Here is a 26,973-nt window from a genome sequence, read left to right as displayed (position 1 = left end):
GCTCAGATTTACATTAGATGCGTATATACATGCTCCTTGTATAGGTTAGAGAACACAAATAGCAAAGCTGAAGCCTGGGGAACGGCTGGGCTCTGTGACAATGCTTGACTTATTCCTGTCTCTTTTTTGTTTGCCTACTGTGTGCACAAACGCAAAATGAATTGGATAAAAGAGATGATTAACTAGTAGAACAAATGGATAACCAAAAAAGCCCAAATAAAAATGACCTTTTTAATAGGCCACTTGATGCAGCTGTTTGCATCCAAGCTCAAGAAAACTTGATTCTTAATTAAAATATTTTGTAACAAAAATAGATATTTGCTCTTTTCATTTCCCAGCCCAAATGACTCCTGGCAAGGTGAGCCAAAATGACCTGGATCACTGAGTCAAGTGGCCTCAACCAACACACACAAAAGATGTGCAAGGAAAGGAAAATGAATGGTATCAAATCAGTATCAAGGCAAAATTTGTGGGAGACATCCTTTATAGTTACAGCAGTGTTTATATAGCCAGTGGCATACATAAATTATAGCAGTCATTAAGCTGCACCATGGCTGGCCTGGAGTCTTATAAATCATTATTTAAACAGCAACATTAAACAAATGGCATTTCAGGCTCTAAATTGAAAGGAGAAACAAACATCTCCTTGGGGAACACATGCTGACTTTGTACCTCCCAGGTCCTGCTTCTGAACACAATCCAACCTTGGCAGTGTTCAAACCCAGTACCAGACCCTGGACACAAATGACAGCCTGGGTTCTCGACTGCCCACGCTTTTGGACTTCATTTCCATGTAGCAGGATTAGCACAAAAGGGCAAAATCACGTGTCTTAGCCTAACATGAGATAAGCAACTTACTGCTCAGATTGTGGGGCCAAAGGGAATGTATTTCACTCCTCAGCAGATTTTCTGCGACTTGGGTTGCCTCTTCTCTCCTCCCCGCTCCCTTGACCAGCACAGAAATAGAACTGTGCTGGCAAGTTCCAGTGAAGTTGGCTCTGAGGGATGTGGCCAGGAAGACTGTGATACCTGATCGCTGCAAAATGGGAACCTCCAACTTACTGACATCACACTTGGTCAGGAGGGACAGAAGACTGAAGTTCTTACAGGCATTCACAAAGGTATTCCTTATCTTGCAAACTGGTTACGCTGCTAATTACCATGCAGAATTAATCCAGTTGAACATAATTATACCTTCATGTGTTACATTCAACTTCTCAGGCCGTAATTGTTAATGCTACTGAAAGTTTTTGGGACCAACACAATAAGGTAAAGCTCTCCTACTCTGCACACATTAAAACAGAGAGCTTAATAGGGCAGTACTTGGTTGTCGCTTAAAAACCTTGTCATTTGTATTCTGCAAAAACAGGTGGGCAGCAATTGCAAAGACCTGGGATGAATGTGCACCCACATGCATGTTTTACCAAGAAGAAGCTGCTCCCTGAACTGTCCCCAAGGATCCCAGCTGGATGCAGCTGAACTGACTCCAGTGGTTCTTGGGGCAAGACCTTGTCTGCACACAAGGTGAAAAACTTCCATTTTGAATTGCATGTATGTAGTAAGAAATACCTACCCAAGGAAATCCACCATGCTTATCTCACCATACGTGCTACCTCTCAAAAAAGAGAAACTTTCCTACTACTTAACTACACCTCTTTAAAATACTTTCTAATGGGCTAGTGCTGCAGCCTAACATTCATCCACTAAATGCCACCAAAACCCAGGGATTGTGCAACCTCACTGACAATGCTTGTCTGTCACAAGTATTTCTCATTAACTTCTCAATTTCATCTGCTCCTTCTTTGGTTTGAGTTCAAGGCCTCAACTCAGAGATATTTAAAAAGAGAGTCCTTGGGGGATTTAAAGGTTGTGTGAAACAAAGGAAAGCTGGTGTCTAGCTAAAAGGGATAGTGAGAATTCTGGGGAGTTTCTGATTATGGATTTTTTATGACTCGCCATTTCTGACAGGCACATCATTTCCTCACTCTGCATCTCCAACCCTCCAGCCTTATAGCAGTGCAGACATTGGAAGGCTGATGGCTCACTTGGCGCTGACGAAAGCCATATTCTAGAAAAAAAAAAAAAAATTCTATTGATACAAGTCATTAATACTCCTGCTTTTACCATTAGAGAAGTTGGAAGGTGTGAAATAAAGGAGTTAAGAAAGTGGAAGAAGAGAAAGATGAGTTCGTGTTTAAGGGAACAGAAGCCATCCTTGGCAAATGGCCATTGAACTCTAATAGGATACAGGGCAGATGATATAAATCAAAACTTTCACAGCAAGCTCCGCTGCTCTCGTGTTCCAGGCACCCACCCCAGGACACCTGTATTCAGATCTGCAAAGAAGCCAAGTGGTCACAGCTGCAAATGAGACCAGTGAGAGAGATACTTGGAAAACACAATGTCCTCAAAAAATGCTTTGAAAAAAGACTGGGCTCCAGGTTTCTCACACCAGGCAGCCAAAATTAGTCAACACTTCATAATTTCTGGCTTTAATCTCTGTAGCAGCTTCGTTACTGTTGCTGTCATTGCCTAAGGATGCAAGTGAAGCCACATTTGTAGGAGGAGGCCATCTCTTTTTATTAGGCTGCCTCACACAGGCAGAAAAAGCAGCACATGTTTGTATATGCCTGAAGCTTACCCATTTTTCCAGTTACAAACATTGGCTTTAATTTTCTTATTTCACTTCCTATACATAAGATGGGAATAAACTCATCACAAGAGCTCTGTGATGTTCATTTAATTAACATTTGTAAGGAACTAAGATGTTACGATAACAGAGCTATGAAGAAAACCTGTCAGGAAATTATTTACTCTATCTTCAGAGTGCAGTTTGAATAATTTACAGTATAAAATGAACAGGGCCACAGAGCTGATGAAGGCAGGACAGTAAATAACTTCCCATTGAGGGAGCAGCCCCTGCCCTGCACGCTGAGGGCGCAGCCTTCCCACAGTGAACCACTTCAAGGAGAGAAATCTTGCTCATTAGAGCCACACAGAGACAGATTTTTCATTTCATGGAAAATGTCAACATTTCAAAATGTATCTAAACATAAAATATAAATGCCCAAATTTCTCACAGAACAAAAGTTTCAAAACAATTCTGGGTTGGAAATACTGACTTAAGAGGTTTCAACACATAACTAAACATCATCATAAACCCAAAAAATTTAAAAATGTAAATTCAGACAAAGATAAAATACTGATCAGGAAACTGAGGTGGAAACTTACTGATTTGGAACTCACACATGTCAATAATTCAGCCAGCTCAGTTCTAACTGTTTTCCCTCTCTACTGCTGCTGTTTCAAAGTAGGGATATTATGCTTAGTATACAAATTTTAAAACATCTGCTCCTTCAGCCTTGTCTAATGCCTGTATGATTGCTTACACCAAAGCAAGCTCCACAGCACACCCAAGGAGCCGGCACGTGTTCACTGCCACGTTTCGGCAGCATGAACTTTCCACAGAGCCGTGCAGCATTCAGAGCAGCCAGGCCCGCCACGTTCTCTTGGAAATGCCTTTGACCAGGTCTAGTTCATTTTCCTGCCTTTTGACTGAATGACTTCCCAACGTTAATGTTGGTGTGATGTAGCCTTCCTGAACTAACAGCAACAACTAGCTTCCTTAAAACTATAATGAAATCAGAATGTGGAATAAGAAATTCAGCTATATTTCACACTTCTGCATTTTTCAATTAGAGAAGTTGACTTAGGATCTAATATTTATCTTCATAGCTCCTGAGACAGCAAATAATTGTTGAGTGCAACAAATGAGATGATAATGTTTTTCCCTATTAAGCTTGCACAAAATTTAGCTACTTTTTTGTTTTCATTAGGACTCAAGGTAACATATGTATTTTTTCCCGTGATTTGCTAACCAATGAATAAGCATCTCCAACAGCACATCCAAAAACTAATAGTAAGCAAGTAAACAGAAGCAGCGAATTTTACAAAGGAGTCTGATTTTTCAGCATGCAGTGGTAATTATACATTCTGCAGTATCTTCAAAATTGTAAAGGACCAAAAGAGATGGAAAATACTTATTCCCAAATACCTATGAAACACCGTGCATGTATAGTAATTGGGCTTTTTTAAAAATTTCATCTCACACAGCAGATCTTTATGGTTCTTATCCCTAAATATGAACATCCTGCCTTCAAACTATACAATGAGATAGAGTAATTTTGTTAAAAACCCAAATTTCATTTATTTTGGTTGTTTTTTGTTGCCCTTGTTTCGATATCAGACTGCGTTTGCTATTTGATTCCCTTTTCTCTCAAGTACTGTTGCATATTTGTGAGATGAAAAAAACCCCAACAAACCATCACCACCAACAACAAAACCCTACCCCCAGCTTTCATATCTCTCCTAAAAGCAGTGATTACTGTATTTATAACAGTAAGGAACTGGTTCAAAATAAAAAAATAAAGGCCAAAAAGCCTTTTCTGTGATTTTTCAGTGAATTTTTCAACATACAAACCTTGGAGAGGGAAAATAAAAAGGTTCAACTTCTATTATTAGCTCTGCCATTCCCATCAGGCCTCTCCAGGTCTGAATAGGCTGGGAACCCGTCTCTTTTCAGGCAGCAAGCTCACCCCCGGGAAACGCCGGCCGGACTGATTGCCGGTGCTGGAAGATGAATGGCACTTGCCACATGCGGCAGGCGCTGACACAATCATGAGGTGGTTAAGATCGCTAAGCTTATTTATAGACAACAGGAGCAGATTTAACACAGGGCCACTCTCAACGTCAGACATGGAGCTGAATATGAAATAAAACAAGGCTGCTGGAGAAAGGACGTGAAAATAGTGCTTCCAAACTTCATGTGTGCCTCTTGGGTAAACTATAAGAGCTGATTAGATAGGAAACACACGTAATTTTCCACATTTTGCTTCTGAGAAGGGTTTGGTTTAAATCCATTTTCAATTATTAAAGTAAGTTTTATCTTTGCCTGTTCAGGCCCCTCAGTCCCAAGCACAACCAACACTGCATAGTGGATTTTTTTCGATTATTGGTTCCTAAAAACACCACAAAAAAAATCAATAATATTGTAAAGATGAGGAAACTGAAGCACACATCAACCAATTTCAGTTACTTAAATGAGACAATAAATTGCCCAAACCAGGGTAACTCTTCGACTCCTGCTCTACCTCTACCAGTTGGACTGAAGTTGCCCAGATGCAAGAAAACAGCCACGGAAAGGAGAGATTGGAGAAGACCGCATCAAGAGCTGATTCCGTGTAGGTCACATATAACCTTTTCTAAACCCTGCAATAGTTGCATCTCAGTAATCTCTCAGTCATTTACTTTTAGCACTGCCAAAACAGTCAACAGAGGTATATTTGTATGCCCTGTCAAGAAAACCACAAACAGAGGTAAGACACTTAATTGTATTCAAACGTCATTTTAGATAGGAATCTTATTTTTCATTTCTAAAATGCAATTCTGCTTCTATAACTGTCTAAAGCAGTATCTCTCCTTCAGCTGTCAGTAGTATTGAATTAAGGTTGATGGCCTTACTGCAGATCAGTTGCTGGGGGAGGTGGGTGGAATATCACGAATCAGCACCACCACGAGCTGACGCGGTCCCTTTCAGCAGGGTGCAGTGATGCATCCTCACATCACAGCCAAATGCTTTCCTGTGCTGGCCCCTGAGTGAAAGAGCAATAGCTGTTCCAGGCAGAAGCAGGAGCTTGCTGGGGAAGAAAGTTTCATGTCGTGCCCCTCTCCATTGTGCCAACCTTTGCAATACTCCACTTTGTGGAAAAACTCAGCAATAATACCTCAAAAACTGAAAGCATAAGCAAAATGAAATTGCACATGAGCGCTTGTTGTGAGGGAGAGCAATAGTATTGGTGACACATCACCGGCTTGCCACTGGAAGGGACGGAGGCTACCCAGCTTTCAGCCCCAGGGAAGCCAGAGGAAATGCTGCAGTGCTACCCCAGCTCCACACATCCCTAACATCCGTCTGTTGGTGGATGCTGTGACTCACTGGTGACTCTTCCAGCTGAATGCACTGACAATTGCCTATGTCTCAGTGCTCTGAAGCCAGTCCGGGGGGATGGAGAAGCAGCCCTTCTTTGCTCTCGTGTGTCAGGCTGTGCTTCAAGGCCTTGCTGCACTTGAATGAAATTATCCCAGGAGTGTAACTGCTGAAGGTCAATGGCTCTCAGCATCAAAAAAAGCCTGGAGAAGGACTCCTGCCTGGAGTTTGTGTTTCTGCTGGAGGATTTCTGCTAATCTTTGAACATGGGAAGACTTACAAACAGGGAACGCTTACAGAAAAAAAACAGATGTCAGCGAAGAACAAAGCAATCAGCTCTGTGTAAGCCAAGGTATGTACTGAAGATATTAGGGAAAAAACACCAGAAAGGATGACATTACAATTACAAGATGACCACCCAGTTTTAAGGCAATCTCTCTACTGTCTTGTGGTATGTTAAAGGACACTTTGGTTAATGCTTTCCATGCAAGATCTCTTTCCCAAACATCTACTGAGGCACAGAAAGAATTGCAATAAGAGTTGACCAGTATCATTACTCAGAATTACCGTGCCGTGAGGATGAGATGCCTGTGGGTTGCTAGCCACAGTAGAATAGCTAGACAAATGTTAAATAATATTAAAATGGCTCTTGTATTCATTTTAACACTGTGATAGAATCTTAATAAAACAGTTACTGTGTGTAAAGGCAGATCAAGGAGACAGAACATGTCTTTTCTCTCTTTATGACTCTAGATTTTAAGACTGTGCAATCAAACTCTCAGAAAATTTTACACAATTACTCAGAACTGACAACTATTTCTTTTACTGCTCTCATGTTTAAATTCAGCACCATAAAATGTATGTCAACCCAAAATATTCCTTTCTACCCACTTTGCCAATAGGCTTTCTGTTGTGTGCAAGCTCCCCTTCAAGGTTCTTCCAAGCCCTTTCCCCTCCATTTTGCTAACTGATTCAGTTGGCCATTAATTAATCTCTTAGCTATCATCAGCAACAGTATTAAAATCTCACAAATTTTCTGATGCTGTTACTATGTAAAATGCTTCTCCCAGCTAGGTAGCTTTCAGGAAAGCATAACACCTTGTTGATTCCAGATAAATCTATCTCTACAATGCAAATGTACCTCTTCCTGGCAGACAAATCCTTTATAACTAAATCCTTTATAACTGCAAAATGATTCATTATACAAAATAGAGATGAGGACACACAGCTTATCGCTCATTCTTCATCGAGACCTAGAAAACATAAACATTTGGGTACAAAACAAGTAATAAAAAGAGAATATAAAACAGGGTCTGCTAGCCCTATTGCAAAGGAAATAGGGTTAGTCTGGTCTGAGGGCAAACAGAGGTAGTACACTGGCCATAAATAATTATGGGAAGGTCCAGAAGGACAAGCAGAGCACCTGGAAATGACATGAACCCAACACAGAACCCAACTCAGCCATGCAGTCTGACTGACTTGCAGTCAAAAAATAATTAGACATATAAGACATGAAGAGGACAGAAAAATGAATCAGTTTCAGGAAATAATGAAATTCTGTATAGTTTCCACCAAAGATCTACTGGACTGTGGTGCAGCTTGAAAGGAAATGTTGGAAAAAAACCTCAGCAGTTTAGGAGAGGGTTACACTTAACAAGGTGTACTGGACAGGACTCACTTGACAGCACAAACTGCATAAACACACTGAATAATAAAAAAGAAACACTAAACTTTCTTTTGGCCATAAAACAGATTAGGGGAGACCTAAAAGGTATTTTATATTTAGATGTGTCTACCCTTGGTCTTGAAGCATCAATTTAAAAGACCAAATAATGAGTACGCATTTCATCAGGCCTTCTAGGTAAGCAGCAGCCATCTTGGGAAAGTCAGCCATCTTAGGGAACACAAAGTCTTCCTGCTTTTTACTGTGATCCATGGGTTGCTGTTTGTACTTCCATTCATCTTAAGCTGCCCATGTTCCTCTCCATGGTACAGTTAAGTTATACCAAGTGCAAAGGTGTTAGATACCCGCTATATATTTTTACAAAGAGAACAGTTAAAATACCTGACTTCCAGCCCTCCTGGGGCTTTAAGTTAATGGGATGTGGACGCAGTTCACCAGCTATAATGAATGTCACCGGGCAACTACTCACATCACTGACTACCTCACAGCCTGGAGTGTAACCCACAGTGCATGGGGAATCTACATTCAGAAAGTCTGGTGAAATCCTATCAACAAAATCAACTGCCCTGGAATTTGTACTTGAACCAGGAAAAATGCCTTGCTCCCTTTTCCAGGATTTCTTGACAAACAGCAGCAGGACTCTCACACAGCAGCACTTCCAGCAAAGGCTCTCAAAGCTACTTTGACCGTGTCCTTCCTTCCTACCCTACAGGCAATGACCGCTGCTTTTCAGTGAGCAATTTAATTTTAAAGAGTCTGTCGACGAGGTATCACAAAGATGATAAAAGTGCCTTGCCCTAGCATCTCATATGGATAAAATCAATGATCCACTGTTCGACAGGCAGTAACATAAAAAGCTCAGAGGCCTCTATGTCCATGGCAGTCAGGTTCATGGGCTACAACCTCTGTGTTTTCTGAAAGGTTTTCAGCACAACAGTAGGATACCTAAGCAAACTAAGACCTGCCGAATACAGGGTAGCAAATCCAAATTATCGCCCCCTTGTGTATGAAGCAGTTTCAACACAGACAGTAACAGTTCAAAGTTTTTCCACGTTGTGAGAACTCATCCATCCTATGTCTATTTTACGTCGCTCTCCTGTTTGGTTCAGTGACAACCCTGCTGGGCGGATGTCTGGATAACTTTGTTCATCTCTGCTAGCAAAAAGTAGAAGTTAAAGGTATCTCAGCAGTCACTAGGCTTCTTCCAGATGGACCATAACTAAGTTACAAGCTCATTCAGGGTGTTCTTGGAAATAAAAACCCTGGCATCCTCCACCCAACAAAAGGAAGAAAAAATTAAATAAGCAAGGGCTGAGTGAAAAGCAGACAAAACACAGCAGCCCAGCACCATGTTTTGAGGTATGTCAAATCAGCACTCCATTTGTGTGTGCAGGGGCCTTGAGTTGTGAGCAAATCAATCACCTTCAGAAATGCCACCTATCAAATATGGAATCAGAGGATCAGGATTTCCGAACTGGCTCTTATGCTGTGATCTTGGATAAGTCTCTTCACTTCTTCAAGGTTCCATCTTGCTGCCCATGACAGAAAGACAGATATGGGGCTCCATTATTGTTCAGAACTAGCACTATGTAAATTACATATATTTGTGTGCACAGAAAAAAAAATCTCATTTTTAAGAACTATCTAAAATGAAAATGTCCCCTGTAGAAGAAAAAAACATTTGCTCAGCATTACTGCAAAAGATTTTATTTGACCTGGAATAAAATATTGGTTAGCTGCAGGATATTTGTTATCAAAATTTGTTTCATTTCAGATTTTTCATCCTTATTTTATGCCTTTTAACACTGTTTCAAATAAAAAAATTAATATATATATATATATATATAAAAAAAAAAAAACAACAAAAAACTGAAGTCCAGGGAAAAGGTATTAAAATGTAGTTTTTTCCCTTCTAAGTTGCATTTTTAACAAATGTAGGATAAAAATGGAGATGCTGCTTACCCTTGTGTGACACATGGAGGCTCTCAAGTGAAAGGCTATTCTGAGTGTATCACCAACTGCTAATGAGAAGCACGGAAGATGACAGAGTCCCGTGAGTCATTACCACATGCTAATGCAGCATCTTGTCTGAGGAAGCCCCGGGTCATTGCAGCTTGGTCCTGTCCCCTGAAGTGTACCCACTCAGCCAGTGCACCAAAGACACAACTTTTTACCATGTTAGCACCGACAGAACTGACAACATTCTCTCCATTTTTGGCATGTATTAAAACGTGCAAATATTAGCAAAACACAGACTAAACTGATAGAACCTCAGATTTGGAGAGTAGTGAAAAGCAACCATGGAGCCTGCACAGTTTCACGTGAGCGCTATGGAGGTACTACGCTGCTATTGCAGATGCAGTATGGAAAACAGGTAATGTAAACTCGACATTAAAAATTTCACTGACAATTAAAGTGACAGATTAAACTGATCCGCATGCAATCTGCAAACTGATTTGGCATTCACTGATTCATGCAGTAAATTAGATATTAGCATCTCACATGCAATGTTATAAATCACTAACTTCACTCAGCAATGTATATGTGGTGTCAAACAATTTTTGATGCTGTGCAAGTCATTAATTTTTCTGTAGGTGAAGCACTGAGTATCTGTTACAGTTTTAGGATGAGATTATGAACAGAGACTTCCAATTGCCGACCAAAATTACTTCCAGACTTTGTCACTAGCGTACTTTATACTATTATAACTGCTCAGATTTCTAAAATTCAAGTGGAAATTGCTTTTCATTGTACTGGAAAATAGCAAAAGAAACCTACCAGCACCAAGTCCAGACCCAAGCTTCTTTTTAGTGGACAAGCATTTGAGGGTGGAGAGGTGCTTTAGAAACGTGATTTATTTCTCTAAAAAGGTGCTTTCAAGAACTGCCCAGCTCTGAGTTTTGCTGATGTTCAATACAATATAGATTTGCTGCTTGAAGAAACTGCAGCAAGAAATGCCACAGAAGGGGCCTGAGATTAGTTAGACGTGTTTAGCCCAACTACTACAAACAAGGCAGAGTTCCTCTCTTAAGATTTTATATGGATGTTACCCTCCATGAGTCAACAGACTCCCAGTACTTTCAGCTATGCAGTCACAAATTCACAAGGTGAAGGTATTGCCCTGCACAAATCCCAGGCCATGCAAGGCTCTAAGCCTTAGCAACAACACTCCAGCTCACAGCTGTCAACACTAATGAATTAAACTGGACGGTAACAAGATCCTGGAGTTATTTGAGTTATTTGTGGCTGTGGTACAGGTGAGTGCCTTTGGCTGCAGGTGGACATCCTCCTCCAGCTGCACTGGCAGGAGAGGTTATTGCCTCCATCTGCTCAGGGCTGCTTTCCCTCCGGATCTGCTGATGAAGCAGCACATGTGAGTGCTCCCTGATTTATGGCAGGCAAAGTCAGACAGGTGAGACCAGAACAACAGCTCGTACCTACTCGGGGATTTTATGTTAACTTGCCTCATTTTCAAATGGCAGCTGCTCTCTGGGCTGCATTAAAACATCTTCCAGACTCTTGTGACCTGCCCAAAGGCAAGAGGAGAAAAGCTACAATACAGTGGTGCTACAAGGTAGAGGAGCAACTCAGTGGCTGTGTTCTAGTCACTTTTAAAATGTATCATTCTAATATGTGAGAAAATTCCAATACGTGATAATATTCTTATTATTCCATGCAAATAAAATTATGGAAGAGGGAATATGTCCCTTTACCTTTTTAAAGAGTGCATACTGTGGGACATCGGACTGCTAACTCTCATCACCTTTGCAGCTTTGGGAAAACTTGTAAATACAGCTTGGTCTTTATTTGAGAGATTCAGCTCAAGTCTGCTTCTAAAACATGTAGAATGCAAGCAAGCTAAAGTTCAGACGAAATTCTGTCTCAATTTGAAACTGCACAAGAGGGAACTTTCTTTAAATCAAAGATGGACATAAAAGGGTGTGTTTATGTACAGCTTTTTTTTTTTCAGAATACTATTAAAAATTATTAAAACACAATGCACGTATAACTAAAAGAAAACTCGGTACAATTTTCTGTTCAGAAAGCAACATTTTGTTTTACATTTTCTCAATAAAGAAGAAACATTGATTACACTAATGTAATGGAATAGAAATTCCCTGACATGACTCTTCATGGTATATCATGCCTAAGAAGTCCAGTCAGTTGAAATTTAGGCTGGAACTCAATGATCTCCAGAAACTGGATTTGGAATGACTAATTCCTGAATGTAACCAGATATCCTTGCAGAAGGAGGACAGATTAAGGTTCAAGGCAAATGCTGTATGTAATATAGATCTTAACCTCATTTAGCAGCAATGTTGTTTAAGGCTTTATTAAGGGATTGAGTTACTGCTTCTGCTTAAGCAGAAGTGACAGAGTCATTCACAAGGGTAATAAAAATAAACAAGATAATGCAAGAGAGGGAATTGCACCTACTGGTAAGGAAGTAACTGAAAAGACTAGGTGGCTCTTCTATTACCACTCTGTGGAAAGCATAATGTGATCCAGTGTCCAAAAGCAACTCAATTTAAGTAGATTTTTCAAAAAGCCTTCATTGAGGTCTCCCATAAAAGGAATGTGGTCAACAAAAAAAATCAAAGCTTTTCCATGTAAGTGATTTTGTGAGGATGCAGAAAAGCAATACGATCTACAGGGCTCCATTAGAAGGCTCTTGGCTATAGCCCTGCTACCAACAAGCACTTTGTTCTTGATTAATGTTCTTCTGTGTGAAAGGACTGGGGTTTTTGTTTGTTTGTTTTTAGAAATTTACTTTCCTTCTCTATCCCCATTCATAAAGTATCTAGAGAGGATAAACATTTCCGGCTTATACAGGTTTCCCAGAACAGCTGGTGCCTTTGCTTTTAGTGCAGAGAGGCTTCTAGGTCTGACTGGAAGCATCCTGTCAAAACTGCACAAATGAAGCTTGCTTTGGTAATGCTGGTATTGTAAAATATTCCTGGATAGCACTATTAATCTTGCACTCAGCAGCCATTTAATTTTTCTCAGGGTTTATCCTAACAGACTCTGAATAAACTCCTGCAAAATAATTACTATAAAATGATTTGTTTAGCAAGCTAACCAGTGAGCACTGAGGACATTCAATAGAGAATCTGTTTGTTAAAGATTCCTTGCCTGACACTATTAATTCACAAGTGAGGAATTGGTGGGCAGACTTTATAGATTACAGGTACTGAAGTACCCATCGGTTTTAAAAGGATAGTTCTGTTAGAAATTCCAGGCTACAATTCTTCAAGCAAAGCATTGTCCCCTTCCTGACACTCTGATGATGCTATGATGTTAAAGGTGGAATGAATTGCTCTCTGAAGTGCCTCGTTTTCTCTCTGTTGACTACAGAGGGACCCTGGAGACTGGCTTTGACATGATGCCTAACTTTCAGATCGCTGAAGTCACAAAAGATGAATATCACCTTGTCTAACTTCACACAACAAAGCATCTGAATGTCTGAACTAAATCTTGCCTAGGGAGATTGAATCCCGTGACGTCGTGAATTAGATGACTGGTTTATTATACAGATTTTATTTCCTGACAGTTCAGTTGAGGTCTAGGCTGAGAATTGCACTGAACTGCTTGGGAATTAGCTTTGCAAGTTGGAGTTTAGGAGAGCCCTTTTTTGTTTCCTATCCAGTGAAAATATTTTCTGACCTTAGTTCAAATGCTAAAAAGAGCAGACAGCATCAGCAGAATGTAGAAGTGTTAAAATGAGTTCTCCTATACACTATTAAGTCAAAGAAATAATCCATTGCTCGGCTTTATAAACTGGAAAAGAAACTGTCTTCGTTTCATCTAATGCCTTTCCTACGCACTCTTTATGGGCACTTGGCACTTAGTAAAACCCACACAAGTACAGCAAGATTCCTCAGGCAAACAGGGAAGCTCTGCCATGACCAAGCTCTCTGCCCCAGTAACTTTTGGACTGAGTGTAATATTCTAAAGAAAACTCCCCAGTGACAGCACTCAATTATACCAACACAGTCCCAGCTTAGGCAGAGCCCGGCATTAACTAAAATCTCAAAGCTGACGGCAAGTCTACTCTTTCCTGTTGCATCAGTCAAATCCCTTGACTTAAAATTGTTAGAGATCCACCAGTAAACTGCTGGTTATTGTTGCCACCACAACTGGCCTGCCTCTGTTCACTCACTACTTGTCTCTCATTTCTAAGATGGATGAAAAGGCTGTTTAAAATTGTTTCCATTTCCACCCAAATAATTCCATCCCAGGTGTCAGCTAATCTAATGCTCACTCACTGCGGCCCAGCCAAAGGGCTTTGGTCATCTTTATTAATCTGTTGTCGCTTGCCTTTGTAATATGCATGCTAAGGAATTCACAATCTCATTTCTTTGTCCTTTGCTTGTACTCAGTGCACAGCACAGACCAGACTCACCTGTGAGTACTGCTCTGAGATGGTGCAGCAACGTGAATAAATGGAAACAGTAATAAACTCCTCTGTAGTATTTACAGAACAGTATCACTGTGGGCTTGCAGTGTAGGAAGGGAAATTTTGCATGACTGACTTCCATTTGGTGGCATCCTGCCCGGTCATGACACTTCAGTTCCATTTCAGCAATTATCCTAATTGTCCAGGAAAGAAATGCACTGTTTACTTGAAAAGTCAAAAAATAATATGAACCAGAGAATGCTCTGACTGCTATTATACTTGAGAAAGACAACTGTAATGCATTACAGACACTGCTGATGTTTGGTACTGTTAGCAAAAGAAGCAGCAAGTGGACACATCTATTATAATTTAAGGGGAGCTACATGAAGTCACAAATTAGCCCACATTCTACAAATCAACAATTAAGATGAAGACTACTCTTTACAATATAAACTTATAATGGAGTAATAATTGCCCTAAAGGTTTTGTGATGAGATTAGAGCAGGAATGTTTTACGAGGAGAAATAGGCTTGCCCAATTGAGAGAAATTGCCTGATTTCACTTGGGAGCAGAGGAAGTTGGAGGTGCTCCAAAGATGAAGTTAGAAGAAAACAGAAGACAACACTGTAAGCATGGAAGATCTCTGCAAACCACTCTGTGCAAAGATCACAGAATCATAGAATGTCCTGAGCTGGAAGGGACCCACAAGGGTCATCGAGTCCAACTCCTGTCCCTGCATGAGGCAACCCCACAGTTCACACCATGTGTCTGAGGGTGTTGTCCAGTCTCTTCTTGAACACTGTCAGGTTTGGGGCCGTGACACCTCCCTGGGGAGCCTGTTCCAGTGCTCCAGCACCCTCTGGGTGAAGAACCTTTTCTTAATGTCCAGCCTGAACCTCCCCTGGCACATCTTCCTGACATTCCCTCGGGTTCTGTCATTGAGCAGGTCAAACATCTCTTGGAGTAGAAATTTTTTCCAACATAAGATCAAAAAGGTTATTCTGCATTTCTCATTTGTCTTAATCAGTTTAAAGTCATACTTTTAGAAAATATACTTTGTACAACATGCATTTTGCAATCCATTTTTTAAAAAATCAGTGTAACTGTATAGTAGTATGTACCATTGCAAACAGTAAGCATCGGCTCAAGCCTCCTTGACCTACAATGAAAGAACAGCTATTACTTAAACCTAACTCTTCTGTTTTCCAAACCAAACTCTTCTTTTGGCTGTGAAGAATCCAGCAATGACAAAGAAACTGAAGTCCAAATCAGTGATGTTCCTATCAAACATCTTGTTAGGCTTATCCTTTTTCAAAAGTTTTGATAACTGTATACAGACAGCTTATTCAAGAAGTCAAAGCTCCAGCAATTAATGGGATGACACGCAATGTGCTTTTACGGCTTTTGCTAGCAGAAGCTCCACCCAAGTAACTTCATAGTTTACTCACTTCTTTTACTTTGTGAAACACCTCACATGCAATAAACACTTTCGTTAATTTGCTGTCTAAGTGACTTGGAAATTTTTCTAGACAGGTGAGTCACTTTACTACTGTTTTGTTACTGATGTGTACAATAAAAGCGCCTGATGAGTTAACACTATTGCCGAAACTTTACACTTAGTGTTTCTGATCTTACAGTGACGATAGCTTTCTTTTCGTTATGATTTCATCAGCATATGTTCACAAACTGATGTACACACACTGTTATTCCATGAGGTGCTTAAAGAGTCAACAGTAACTTTCTCTAAATCAATAGCAACACTGATAATATTACAGAAATATCGAAATTCGATCCTTTGCATTTTTTTTTTTTTGTGCTGTATAACATGATGCTCAATTTATGCAGTTGTTGCTTACAGCCCTAAATGGCATCTTAAAAACAGGGTACATAGTTTAGGCTTAAGAGCATGGAATATTCACTGCTGTAGTCTCCTCAAAATCATTTATTCTAGATTGTGGCTCACACAAATCAACCGAAAGAGCTCAGATCCCAGTGTGCCGCAACCCATCATCTCACAGAACCAGACAGATTGTCTCTTAACCCTCAAAGTTTCGAGGTATCAAAATAGTTGCTTTGGACATCTTCATTCACATAAAATGAAAAATCCACCATTGATACCATTTTTGGAACATGATAAATCGCTCTGTAAGAGTTGACTAAATTGTATTTCCTTGTAGTTCTGAAGAATATTGCCAAACCTCTTATTTCACTTACAAATATGCTGATACTCCGTCAATCAGACCCCATGAACAACACAATTCAATCTGGAACTGGCCCCAGAACCCAGCCGACTCATTTAAGTGCTTACAACCTCTCATTTGTACAAAACTTCAGCACCTCAGCTGGCAATCATTTAAAGAAGGAGGGGTAAAAGTATTCTTAAATTTTCTTTCATGTAATAAAACCAGACGGGTAATTTAAGATCTTGCCATCCCTGTGTGACTTCTGGATCAATGTGCCTTACTAGCAAGGCTTTCAAAGGCTCGATTCATAAAAGCCCTGCATGCTTCATTTATGGAGGGACTCCGTAAAACTGCCTCCATGGAAGCACTGCGCAGTGTCTGTCCTTTCTCATCCACACAGGTGGAAGGCACGCCTCGGGAAAATTCAGTAATGACAGCACTTTTGAAAACTCCTGGGGGACTAAGGAACATGGTTCCCATTAATTTGTGCTCCTAAGTCACTTGGCAGCTTTTGAAAGATCCTCTCTTTCCCCACATTTTTCATTATCTCAAAGCAAAAGAATCGCAACACACAGGTTTAATGATCTCGACCGAGATTCTGATGTGTGGCTACAGGTTGTGAGTTTCCAAATACAGCATAAAGGAGTCTCATTTGTTGAAAGGGCATGCACTCCCTTTCAGAAAATTTTGGTCCCCTGTTACAGACTCTTAAATTTTTCAGGGAAAAATCAATGTACCAGGTCTAGTCAGTTGGCATTTCTATTTATGTATTATGGATTTGATTTGCAACTACAAGGTCAAGGCTTTTTGGTTTTAATTATTCTATTCCAGAGTGTCTACTTCACTGTATCCACCACTGCTGGCACCAACGTGCCATACCCCTCCAATAACAGATACAGTGCAGAATTATTAAAGAATGTTGGTGGTTTGGTGCAGCGGTTGGTTTGCTAAGAAAGCTGGCTGCAGTAGACACACAAAAACAGAAGAGCAGTCCAAAGCAAGCAGGGCTCCCTGGGGCAGGTTTTGGACAAGAAGGGAGGTTTTGGACAAGAAAAGGGAAGAGCTGGACAGGGTCTTATAGCAAGACTGGGGCAGATCTGCAATAAGACCTCTCAGACAGAGAAAAGCTGAAACTGAATACTTCAGACGATAAGCCCTGAGGTATAGAAGTACCCTGAGCCAAAATCAAAAGAAGTCCTCACTGTGGGAAAGAGGAGGAAATATAAGTTTTCTGAATCTTGTATGTGTTGCACCGCTACAGAGCAGCAGTACCTCAGAGTCCAGTGTTGGTGTGTACGATACCTATGCAGGCCTTCAAAAAATAAGGTTCTTGCTGCTGGCGTTATTTCATCTTCCACAACCTGGAAGCACACACGGAAAACCTTCTTTCCTTCTTGTCCTATCTTCTCCTTGTTTTTGTTCTTCATCTTCCAAAAATGATTTTGCTCACCAGTGCCCCTCAGGCTCTCATGAGTCATGCCAGAAAAACGGGCTAGCACTCACCTGAACATCCAGATATTTATCTTTTCATTTGATAATTGTAAATGTTAATTGTCTAATCCTTTTGCATTAAATTCAGTTTTCACAATTCACTGAATTCCCTTCAATCTCAATTGGTTTCTTTGCTGATTCAACAGATTATCCATCTAGTTAATTCAGTCTGGTTGACTGAGTGGCTATCTGATCAAGTTTGATTGCTCTACTTAATTAATTGGATTGTAAGTGTTTATTCCAATCACTTTCTAACTGGTCAAATTCTTTAAACATTTTCAGTTTCTAGACCAATTATTCTTGCCTGATAGCCTGTCATTTGTTTTCAGTGTTACTGGTTTATCGCTTTCTCTCCTTTCCTCACCTCTCCCTCTCTCATTTATTCTTTTGCTCACACAGTCCGACTCCCTCCCTTTTGCTTGATCATCTCCCTCTTCTGCTCTTACTTTCTAAGTTTCCCTGCTGTCTCTCACCTCTTCTCAAAGACCACTGCAATTCCTCACAAACAGGAATCAAGTTGCATAGCCAGGTCTTAACATCTTCAAACATCAGTCCTGTCTAAATCAAAAGCCCTTCCTACAGTTAACAGTGAACTTCCTGCATCTATGTAAAACAAAGCTCAGAGCAAAACTACCCCTGACCTTGTTTTAGCAAAATCAAGGTTCCGCATTCCCTCTGTTGCAGGGGTAAGGGCTTGTTATGGAGGGAGAAAGGGAGAGAGACACTATCATCTGCTTGTGCAACAGATGAGCTTGCATAAATCACTGAACCTGGAGTAATACTTGTTTAAAATCATTGGGTCACCCATAAATCATCAGTGTCCTCCCATTTCTCAAGTGATAATAGTGAATCCTATGATTGTTTCAATAAATCCAAGTAGTTAAAACATCACAAGAACTAAGTGGCAGCAATTAATAGTAATAAAAATAAGTTCAATTTGGGGAAAGCAGATTAGAGAGTTCATTTTCTTTCACTGAATCAATGGCTCCCCTGTTGAAATAAGCCTCAATTAAGGGAGAAGGTCAGTATAAAAATCATATACAGCATTAAAAAGATAATGTATTGGCCAATTCTTCAAGGTGTTAAAAAGTACTTAAGAGCCACAACTGCCAACATTGGTAGAGGAACTGAGGGATTTGCAGTGTCTCTCAAGCAGCTCCTGGTACCTCTTATGAACAGGCCCTTCTTTTTTGATTATTAATGCTTTGAATTTTAAAGGCTGGTATTTCTCAATTCTGTTTCTTATCCCAAGTCACCTGTGTTTTTCAGAATTAGAGCAGATGAAACTGTCCCCTCTGGTAAGACTGTCTAATACCCAAATTCCATCCTTCTGTGGCAAAATTCAGCCTTTCCACCTTCTGTATGAATGCATCCATTTTAAAGACCAGTTTTACAAGCGTTATTATACCATATAAAACACTTCTTTATATATCCCTCCTCATATCTTAAAAAAGCCAAATATCTCAGAGTACTACGTCCCATTGACCAACACACTGGCACGACAGACCTATGAAAACCAAATGTTTTAGTCATCCAGGTTCGTTTCCCACCCCTCCTTTGGTGAGTACGCTAATGTTTTAAATAGATTAAATTATTTAACAAAACCATAACTGTCTAAACTTGGCTCCACAAGAAGCAGGTGTTCACAGTCAGTAACAGAAATGCTAAATCACTAATTCATGACTGTAAGAAACTACAGTAAGAAACTACTGTAAGAAACTAATTGAGTTACTGTGCCTCTTCTAGAAGCAATATTAAGACTAAATTTGCTTAATTTTTTATTCCCAGCATTACTATAACTTAATTTTTAAAAGATGAAAATGAAAAATGAAGTAGTATATAAGCTCCATAACAAGTGCATTAAATTTATTTTACTTAAACGAGCACAAACTCACAAGTGAAATAATTTTCACTTTGGAATTAGCTTAAAACGATTTAGCTTCACTACAGCCACCACACTCATCTGTAAAGCAGTTTTTTCTCCAACACAAGATCCTTACAGCATTAAAACACTATCAGGTTAGAGATGGGTTTTGGCACACAACGTGAAGTCAGAATAATCAGTCATATCTCATGGGAGAACAGAGGTGAATGGGGAGGAAGGTGGTTGCCAAAGAATTTGGAGGCAAATATTAAAATAGTAAAGCTTTTCCAAATGCCTACTTAGTGAAATTAGATTCACAGGAAAAACAGCTCGGTGGAACTGTATAAATAGTATAGGCCACTCCAAGGAAAATGCAGCCAATCTGCCTAATTATTATTATTTTTTTTTAAATTAAGGCTACTCAGAACTTAATCCAAACATACTGAATAAAATTCCCATTGACCTCAATTAGCACTGGATCTATCCTGTGGCTTGGTAAGCTCCTTAACCATGGTATTAATACCAAAGAAAATTCTCCAGCTTCCTTTACATAAAAATGACCTGGATAGGCCAAGTAGGTATTACGGTATATGTTGGTCCAAAACCTCAAATAGAGACAACTATTTCTAAAGTTTAAGACTACCTTTTTTTTTTTTTAAATAACGTCTATTTTTCAGTTTCATAACCCTGGCACAATCCTAACTGTGTTCATTGTCCTTTTCACCCATCTCCTGAATTTTGGAGCAGTGGTGGATCACCAGACCATATCACATGACATTGTTGGTTCCAGCGAAGGTACATGTCTTCTCTCCTCTGCCCCATAGCCACAACTAGGCAAATAATTAATTAAAAAATATTGACTTCACAAATCTTCTGTAAACATATGGCAATTTTACTCAAGTGAAACTTTCTTAAAAGTAATACAACATTTATAATTAATTGATTATTAACATCCCAATTAGCTGTGTGTTATGTTGGACTTCCATTAGAAACCTGTGTTTAAATTTTTTACTGTGAGAACAAACATTCACTGGAACAGGGGGACATGGTGGAGTCCCCATCACGGGACATTTTGAAGATACAGCTGGTCTGGATGCAGATAATCTCACCCAAACTCCCTTCCCCATGAAAGGCTGGACCAGATGATCTTCTGAGGTTGATTCCAGCCTGGGCTGTTTTACAGTTCCACTGGATACACTGATACTATTTCAGTTCTTGGTTTGGAAGAGGTTAACTTTGCTAGGCAATTTTCCAGTAGGAAGCATCCAGAACTCATTCTGAAAAGTGGCTCACTGGTACTTCATTAAGTTCAGTTAACCACAGCACCCTGTCAGCAAATTAATTTATAAGACAAACTGCAAAAGCGAGAATATGTGGGAAAACTGGAATGATACATATTCAGGTTTTGTCTGAATACACAAAAACATCATTTTAGTAGTGATTCAGATACATAAGTAATCCTGTTTGGACAAAGCCCTTATTGACTTCCTGTAGTTGATTCATAAATCTCTTGCTCGACTATTTATCAAATGGGATCATGAAAAATTCTATCTGGAAGTTACCCATATTTCTTCATACATGTTGCAAGTCCATATGCGTACTCCACCCCCACTGCCTTTTTTTCTCCAGTAAAACCACCTTTAAGTCTTCAAAATTTTTCCTATCTTGAGAGGTCGTCTGCTTTGGATCAAGGATTTTGCTTTTAGTACAACCTTAACTTTGCATAAGTATTATAACCATGACATCATTACAGAACTAACTGCTTACCAGCTCTGAAGATAATGAGTGTATTCCTATGTACTTTCAGTATGTACTGAAAAAAGATATAGCTGAGTGGACAGAAACATTAACTTAATCCACAACACACTCCAAAATAAATATGTTTTTTATGTTGCTTACTGAGCTTGAAAACTTGAAAGCTAAGTGCTTCCTCTTGGACAGGCTGAGTGTCTGAAATAGCTGTTTTAAACAGCCTCGGAGCGACATTAAACCTTTAACATGTTTTAGAAGCATTTGATGTCCACCCCTCTTACTTAAAAAGTTACTTAGAACTGGGAAATCGAACATTGCTAAGTAAAACAATGTCTTGTCATTTACTTGTGCTCACTATTAAGTACTTTAATTAAGACTTTTGGAAATAAGTTAGCAAATTAATTAATTCACAACTGCAGTACAAAATGAGTAAGAAACCCATTAAATATCATTAATAAATCAATACATTACTTAGGAAATGAACTCTATTTTTATTACTAGAAATTACCATCAACTATAAAATGCCACTGTACTAACTACTTTATTCGTAGAAGGAACGAATTCTTAACTGACGTTATTAAATTAATTTACTACTTCTCTGCAATTTGTAATTTTTTTTTTTTTTTTTGCTTTGGATATTGCACTTACTTAAATAGTAAGTTGTAAGAAACAAAATCACACAATCAATAGCATAGGTTTTACTCAGAAACACAGTCTGCTTCACATTTAAGACAGCAACTGAAAGTCAATTGGCAGTGGGATGATGGGCAATGCTACCTGTTTCATGTCCTGATCCAAAACCTATAGAAGTCCAAGCAGCCTTTCTGTTGACTGCAGGGGCTTTCTGATTGAAAGTAATTATATGGTTCAGGAAACTTTATGTGAAAAACAACAAAAAAAACCCCCAACAACAACAACAACAAAACCCACCAAAAAAACCCCAAAATCCCAAACCAACCAACCAAACAAAACCCCACCTCAAACAAACAAATAAACCCAAAACAACAACAAAACCGAATCAAACCAAACAAACCCCAAACACTTAGCACCTATCAAGTGCTAAAAAGCCTTTAAAGAATTAAAGTCAGGGGATGGAGTATGTTGATGATGAACTACAGACATGAGAAGAGATGAAGCAAATAGAGTTGTGGCCAATCCTGAGCATTAAAAAGCAAACAAACAAACGAACAAACACAAAAAAACCCAACAATAACACCTCATCCAACAAACAAACAAAAAACAACAACAAAGCAAACACACCAACCAACCAACTCCAATCAAAACCAAATGAAATCCCTCAATTTGCAAGGGCTTTCCTTTTTTCTATCAATCTTTACCCAATCAAGATCGATTGTATGATGGGAATTTGGAAATGCGAAGATATTCAAGTGACAAAGCCCTTTGATTTTCTAATTTGCGGCACTGCTAAATGAAGAAAGGGAAATACAGAGTACAATGAAGACAATGCAAGGATAGAATTATGTTTGTACTCAACCATTTTTAGTTAGATGGTATATCAATCTAGAATTTTTAAATTTGGAATAAAAAAGAATCAAGAATTTTATCCGCATCTGAATTTTTTTTTTTAAATCTTAATTTTCCATTCAATCCTAAAGAGGCTATTATTTTTTCAGTTCAAACGCAATAAAAATCTCATCTTTTCCATGATTAAAGAAGCCAAAAAATGGAAATCCCAATGCTCAGAAGCAAACCCCAACTTCAAACTTCTACCTTCTTCACATCTTGGCATTTAATTTAGATCCAAACCTGTATTCACCTACGGAAATGGTAGCCTAATTTCCTAAGATTGTCTACGTGCCTTTATTTATCTTTAAGTTGTGTATATGGTCTTTAAAAGGCTTAGAAAAATTAGGTTGAAGCTTCTTACTGTTTCTCAGATGTTTCCTTCCCAAATTCACTCATGTTTTAGGTGCTTCAGTGACATCAAGGTACCCAAGTAGCTAAGCTGCCCAAAGGCTAACAGTTGCAGAAAAATCAGGTTTAGATTAATCTTTTCTTATTGCTTTCCCTATATCCTCCAAGCCTAAGGTGCCACCTTTGGCTGCTCATCATCACCTTCTTTTCTAGTAAAAGGACACAGCACCGCATCTTCAGCTGTGTGCAAAACGCTTGGCAGTTTCAACAAACAGAAAAAGAACAAGTGGTTTTATTCCCTCCTGGTATTATTCATACACCGTGTCCTGTAAGCAAAGAAGGGGAGTAGCCTACTGCCAGAAATCTATAGACAAAATGGGAGATTTGTTCCTTCTTTTTCTCACAATGTATCTTAATAGCTTCAGCAACTGCCATCTGTCATCTGCAAATGGGTGCCCAGCAGAACGGGCAGAACATTATCCTTTCCCTCAGCCAACCGTCCTTCACCTACAGCTCTCCTTCAAGTACTCCCAAGAGGAGCATCCATGGACCCTCATGGGAGCTGAGTATCTCCCGCCGTCTGTGGTAATATTTGTTGCTCTGATTTCCCAAAGCACTGTAGATTTGAATGACTCCTGTCCTGCTCACTTTGTTTTGGGGAGCTGAAACACTTTATTTTCAGCCTGAGAGAGATACCAAGACAGGCTCCAAGCATCAGCAGCAGAACAGGAGCATTCTGTCTGAACATGCCTCGTGCTTTCGGCAGAACGTCAGGTGGTTCCTAGCTGGAACTTAGAGAACACCTTTGCGTGCAGATAGTGCAACAAACCCCTTAATACAACTGGCCTTTGTGGAGAGCAACGTGAATAACCGAAGTAATGTATATTCTGCAGCAATTTCCCTGTCCTAGACAGGTTGAAAGAAGGACATGCAGCTCAACTCAGCAGTACTCCAAATAAATAAAACGGACGAAAGGTAATGTGTTAAGTGCTATAAGTAATAATGTTCTTCACTGACATGCCACCTAAAGATTTCAGTATGATTCAGAAGATCCATAAAGCCGGTAGAACTAAAATGCAGCTGCCTCTGGCATGAAGCACTAAATTCACACACTGGAATTGATAACAGAACTCATATTTTAAAAAGTTACCCCCATTAAGGTTGCCCATCATTAAAATTCCACACACACATTGAGCTATTAAGGGTTACTCAGCAATAACTACTTTGGAACATTGCCAAAGAAAGGCATACTTTATTATAACCAAGTTTTCCACAGTTGTTTAAAAAAATAACCATGAAATTTGTTACTAGAAACAGCAAAAAGATGGCTTGCAAGTTATCTGTCTAGGAATTGCTCATCTGTTCTGCTTTCTGATGCAGAAATGATAGGCATCTGGCAAGCCAGGATGAATACTGCTTTGGTTTTCCCAAAATGAAATTTTCCTAGAAATTCTTTCCAAAGGGAAAAAAAAAAAACAAAAACCCACCAACAAACTATACTAAAAACAACTTGCATCGTTTAAGAAGTTAAAAACTTCTAAGGTAACATCAAAAAAATTTTTCCTTGGAAGGGAATTTTTTTTTTTAATTTAAAAGATTGATTTGACAAGATGCCTTCATTCTGTGAGAGTTCTGTAACAGTCAGAAATCATGCTCCCCTCCAAAAAGGCACCAAAACGCTATGAGCTAGAAGCAATAAAATGTTACCTGTACTGCAGTTCTTCATCGCAAAGGAATCCACAGCTGCTACGCTCTTGTTCCCATTGGCAACATACTCCAGTGAGATTCGAAATGGTTTCTCTAGATGTCCAACTCTCCTCTGAAGCAACACCCATCTGGTCTCATCATACAGCGAGAGGAAAGAACAAAGGAGAAGAGTGGTAAGAAAGGCTACTTTACAAGCACCAAATCCTCCAAAGCAGCAGCTCCACAAGTGGCTTGTCACCCCGTGCCTTCTACCCCAAACCTCACACCCCTCATGGTGTCCCATGGTCAAAGCCTTTCCCTCCAATGGATTTTGCAAAAGCACGCTTCTAATCGCCAAGATTTCCACCCAGCTAAGATGTGGAAAACCCAGCTAAATAGTAGCTTATTGCTCTCTTCTGTCACACTTCTGTGCTTCTGGATTTCTCACAGATGTCTGCCTGCTTTTTAAAAGAAACCCAACTTTCTTTGCAAGGCAAGCTGTGAGATCTGCAGTATACGTGCACACCCCCTCTAAATACTATTCCTCCTGTTTCTCACCGTGGTGTCTCTTAGTCACTCCGGCAATAAGCCAGTCTCCAGGGCCTGAGCAATAGCTGTAATTCCCAGCACCGCGTCACTGGTTGAGGTAACACGCCTTGCTTCTAATGGAGCTGGCTGGAATGTCTACGAGTGCATGAAGCACTACAACTAAAACACTCCTCCTCTGCACTCCTTCCCTCACCACCTCGCAAACAAACAAACAAACACTCCCACCGAATAAATCAAGGAACTAAGAGACTGGATTGGCAGCCCCGGAGCCTAACATCCCCACTCCATGAGTGTTTCAACTTAGCTTGCTGCTAGGAGTAAATGAGAACAAGAACTCTGTATAAGCTTAATTTCTTCTCTGAGGTGCTAGCAGGCACCAAGGCCTGGCTGACTCTGATGTCCCCCTTCTCACCTGCGGCCAGCTGGGTCTGCTGGTCCACCCAAAACACCTCACCGGGCAGCACAAGAACTATGGGTAGACCCTCAGCTCTTACACATCCCCCTCTGATTTAACTTTCAAATGTTCTGTGTTCAGCAAGACATGTCTAATGACAGACAGTAAAAATGTAAGCTTTTTCCCTGTTATACTGAAATTCTGATCTTCAAGGAAAACTTTAAGGAATGAAACACTTGTACGATAACATGCCCATTTCACCTTTCATGCTTGGGGACAGGCTGTCAGTAAAACCATCTGTTGACATCATTTGGGAAGGTCTGCCTCCCACGAGGTGTGTATTACTCCGGCAGCGATACAGAGCCTATCACTCATTTCACCCCAGTTTATTCCATGGCTACTCACTAACCATAAACACGACCAGACACAAGAGATTCTGTAAAGTCACTCAGTCCCTACTAATCCACTGCTTCATATTTCTCTTCTGCTACAGGAAAAAATGCAGCACCAGTGAAAAAAGATTTCTTTTTAGTGAACTGTAACTGGTCAGCTGGACCCAAACTAGACAACAGGGGTCTAATAAAGCCGATTACGAAATGTTCTTTACAGCTCCAGCTGCCATTTTTAAAAGATGAGAACAAAAACTTAGTATGTTTCCTTAAGTTGCTTTCAAACACCAATATTAAGCATTTTTGAGGAAGACTAACTTTCTGGTTGACATAACGGGTCAGGGGCAATACATTTTTCACTGCTCTTACAACGTTTCCTCATCAAGTTCCCCTGTCACTCTGAGCGTATGGATTTGTGCCAGTACGTGGGCTGTGTAGAAGGCGACATTTTTTCTTGGACAATGGAAATGAAACAGATGTTCTGAACAAAAGAAACCACAGTTTATCTGGTATCCATAACAAGAACCTCCTAGTCCAGAAATATGACAAAATGTGCGTGTTACCAAGTGAAGAAACACTTCCAAAAGGAAATATAACAACATATGCATGACATTTGCACCGACCAACCATCACTTATGCCTGCTACAACCATGGATCATTCCCAAATTGCAGCCCCTGTACTTATGAGGTTCAGCAAGACCAAGTGCCAGGTCCTGCACTTGG

The 26,973-nt window shown here is 39.8% G+C and overlaps 1 protein-coding gene across 1 annotated transcript in view; it reads right to left on the bottom strand.

The window, feature by feature from the left end:
* Nucleotides 1-25,062, bottom strand: part of LOC139827673 (ALK tyrosine kinase receptor-like) — an 81,494-nt gene extending 56,432 nt beyond the window's left edge. Inside the window, exon 1 of the mRNA XM_071807270.1 lies at nt 24,940-25,062. Coding sequence (XP_071663371.1) covers nt 24,940-24,958 — 19 coding nt within the window. The 5' untranslated portion in view covers nt 24,959-25,062. The remainder of the gene's footprint in view (nt 1-24,939) is intronic.
* Nucleotides 25,063-26,973: the final 1,911 nt, after the last annotated feature.

The sequence above is a fragment of the Patagioenas fasciata genome, chromosome 3 (genome assembly GCF_037038585.1).
Source record: "Patagioenas fasciata isolate bPatFas1 chromosome 3, bPatFas1.hap1, whole genome shotgun sequence".
Lineage (NCBI taxonomy): Eukaryota > Metazoa > Chordata > Aves > Columbiformes > Columbidae > Patagioenas > Patagioenas fasciata.
The sequence above is the reverse complement of the archived record's forward strand: the minus strand, read 5'-3'. Positions and strand labels throughout refer to the sequence as shown.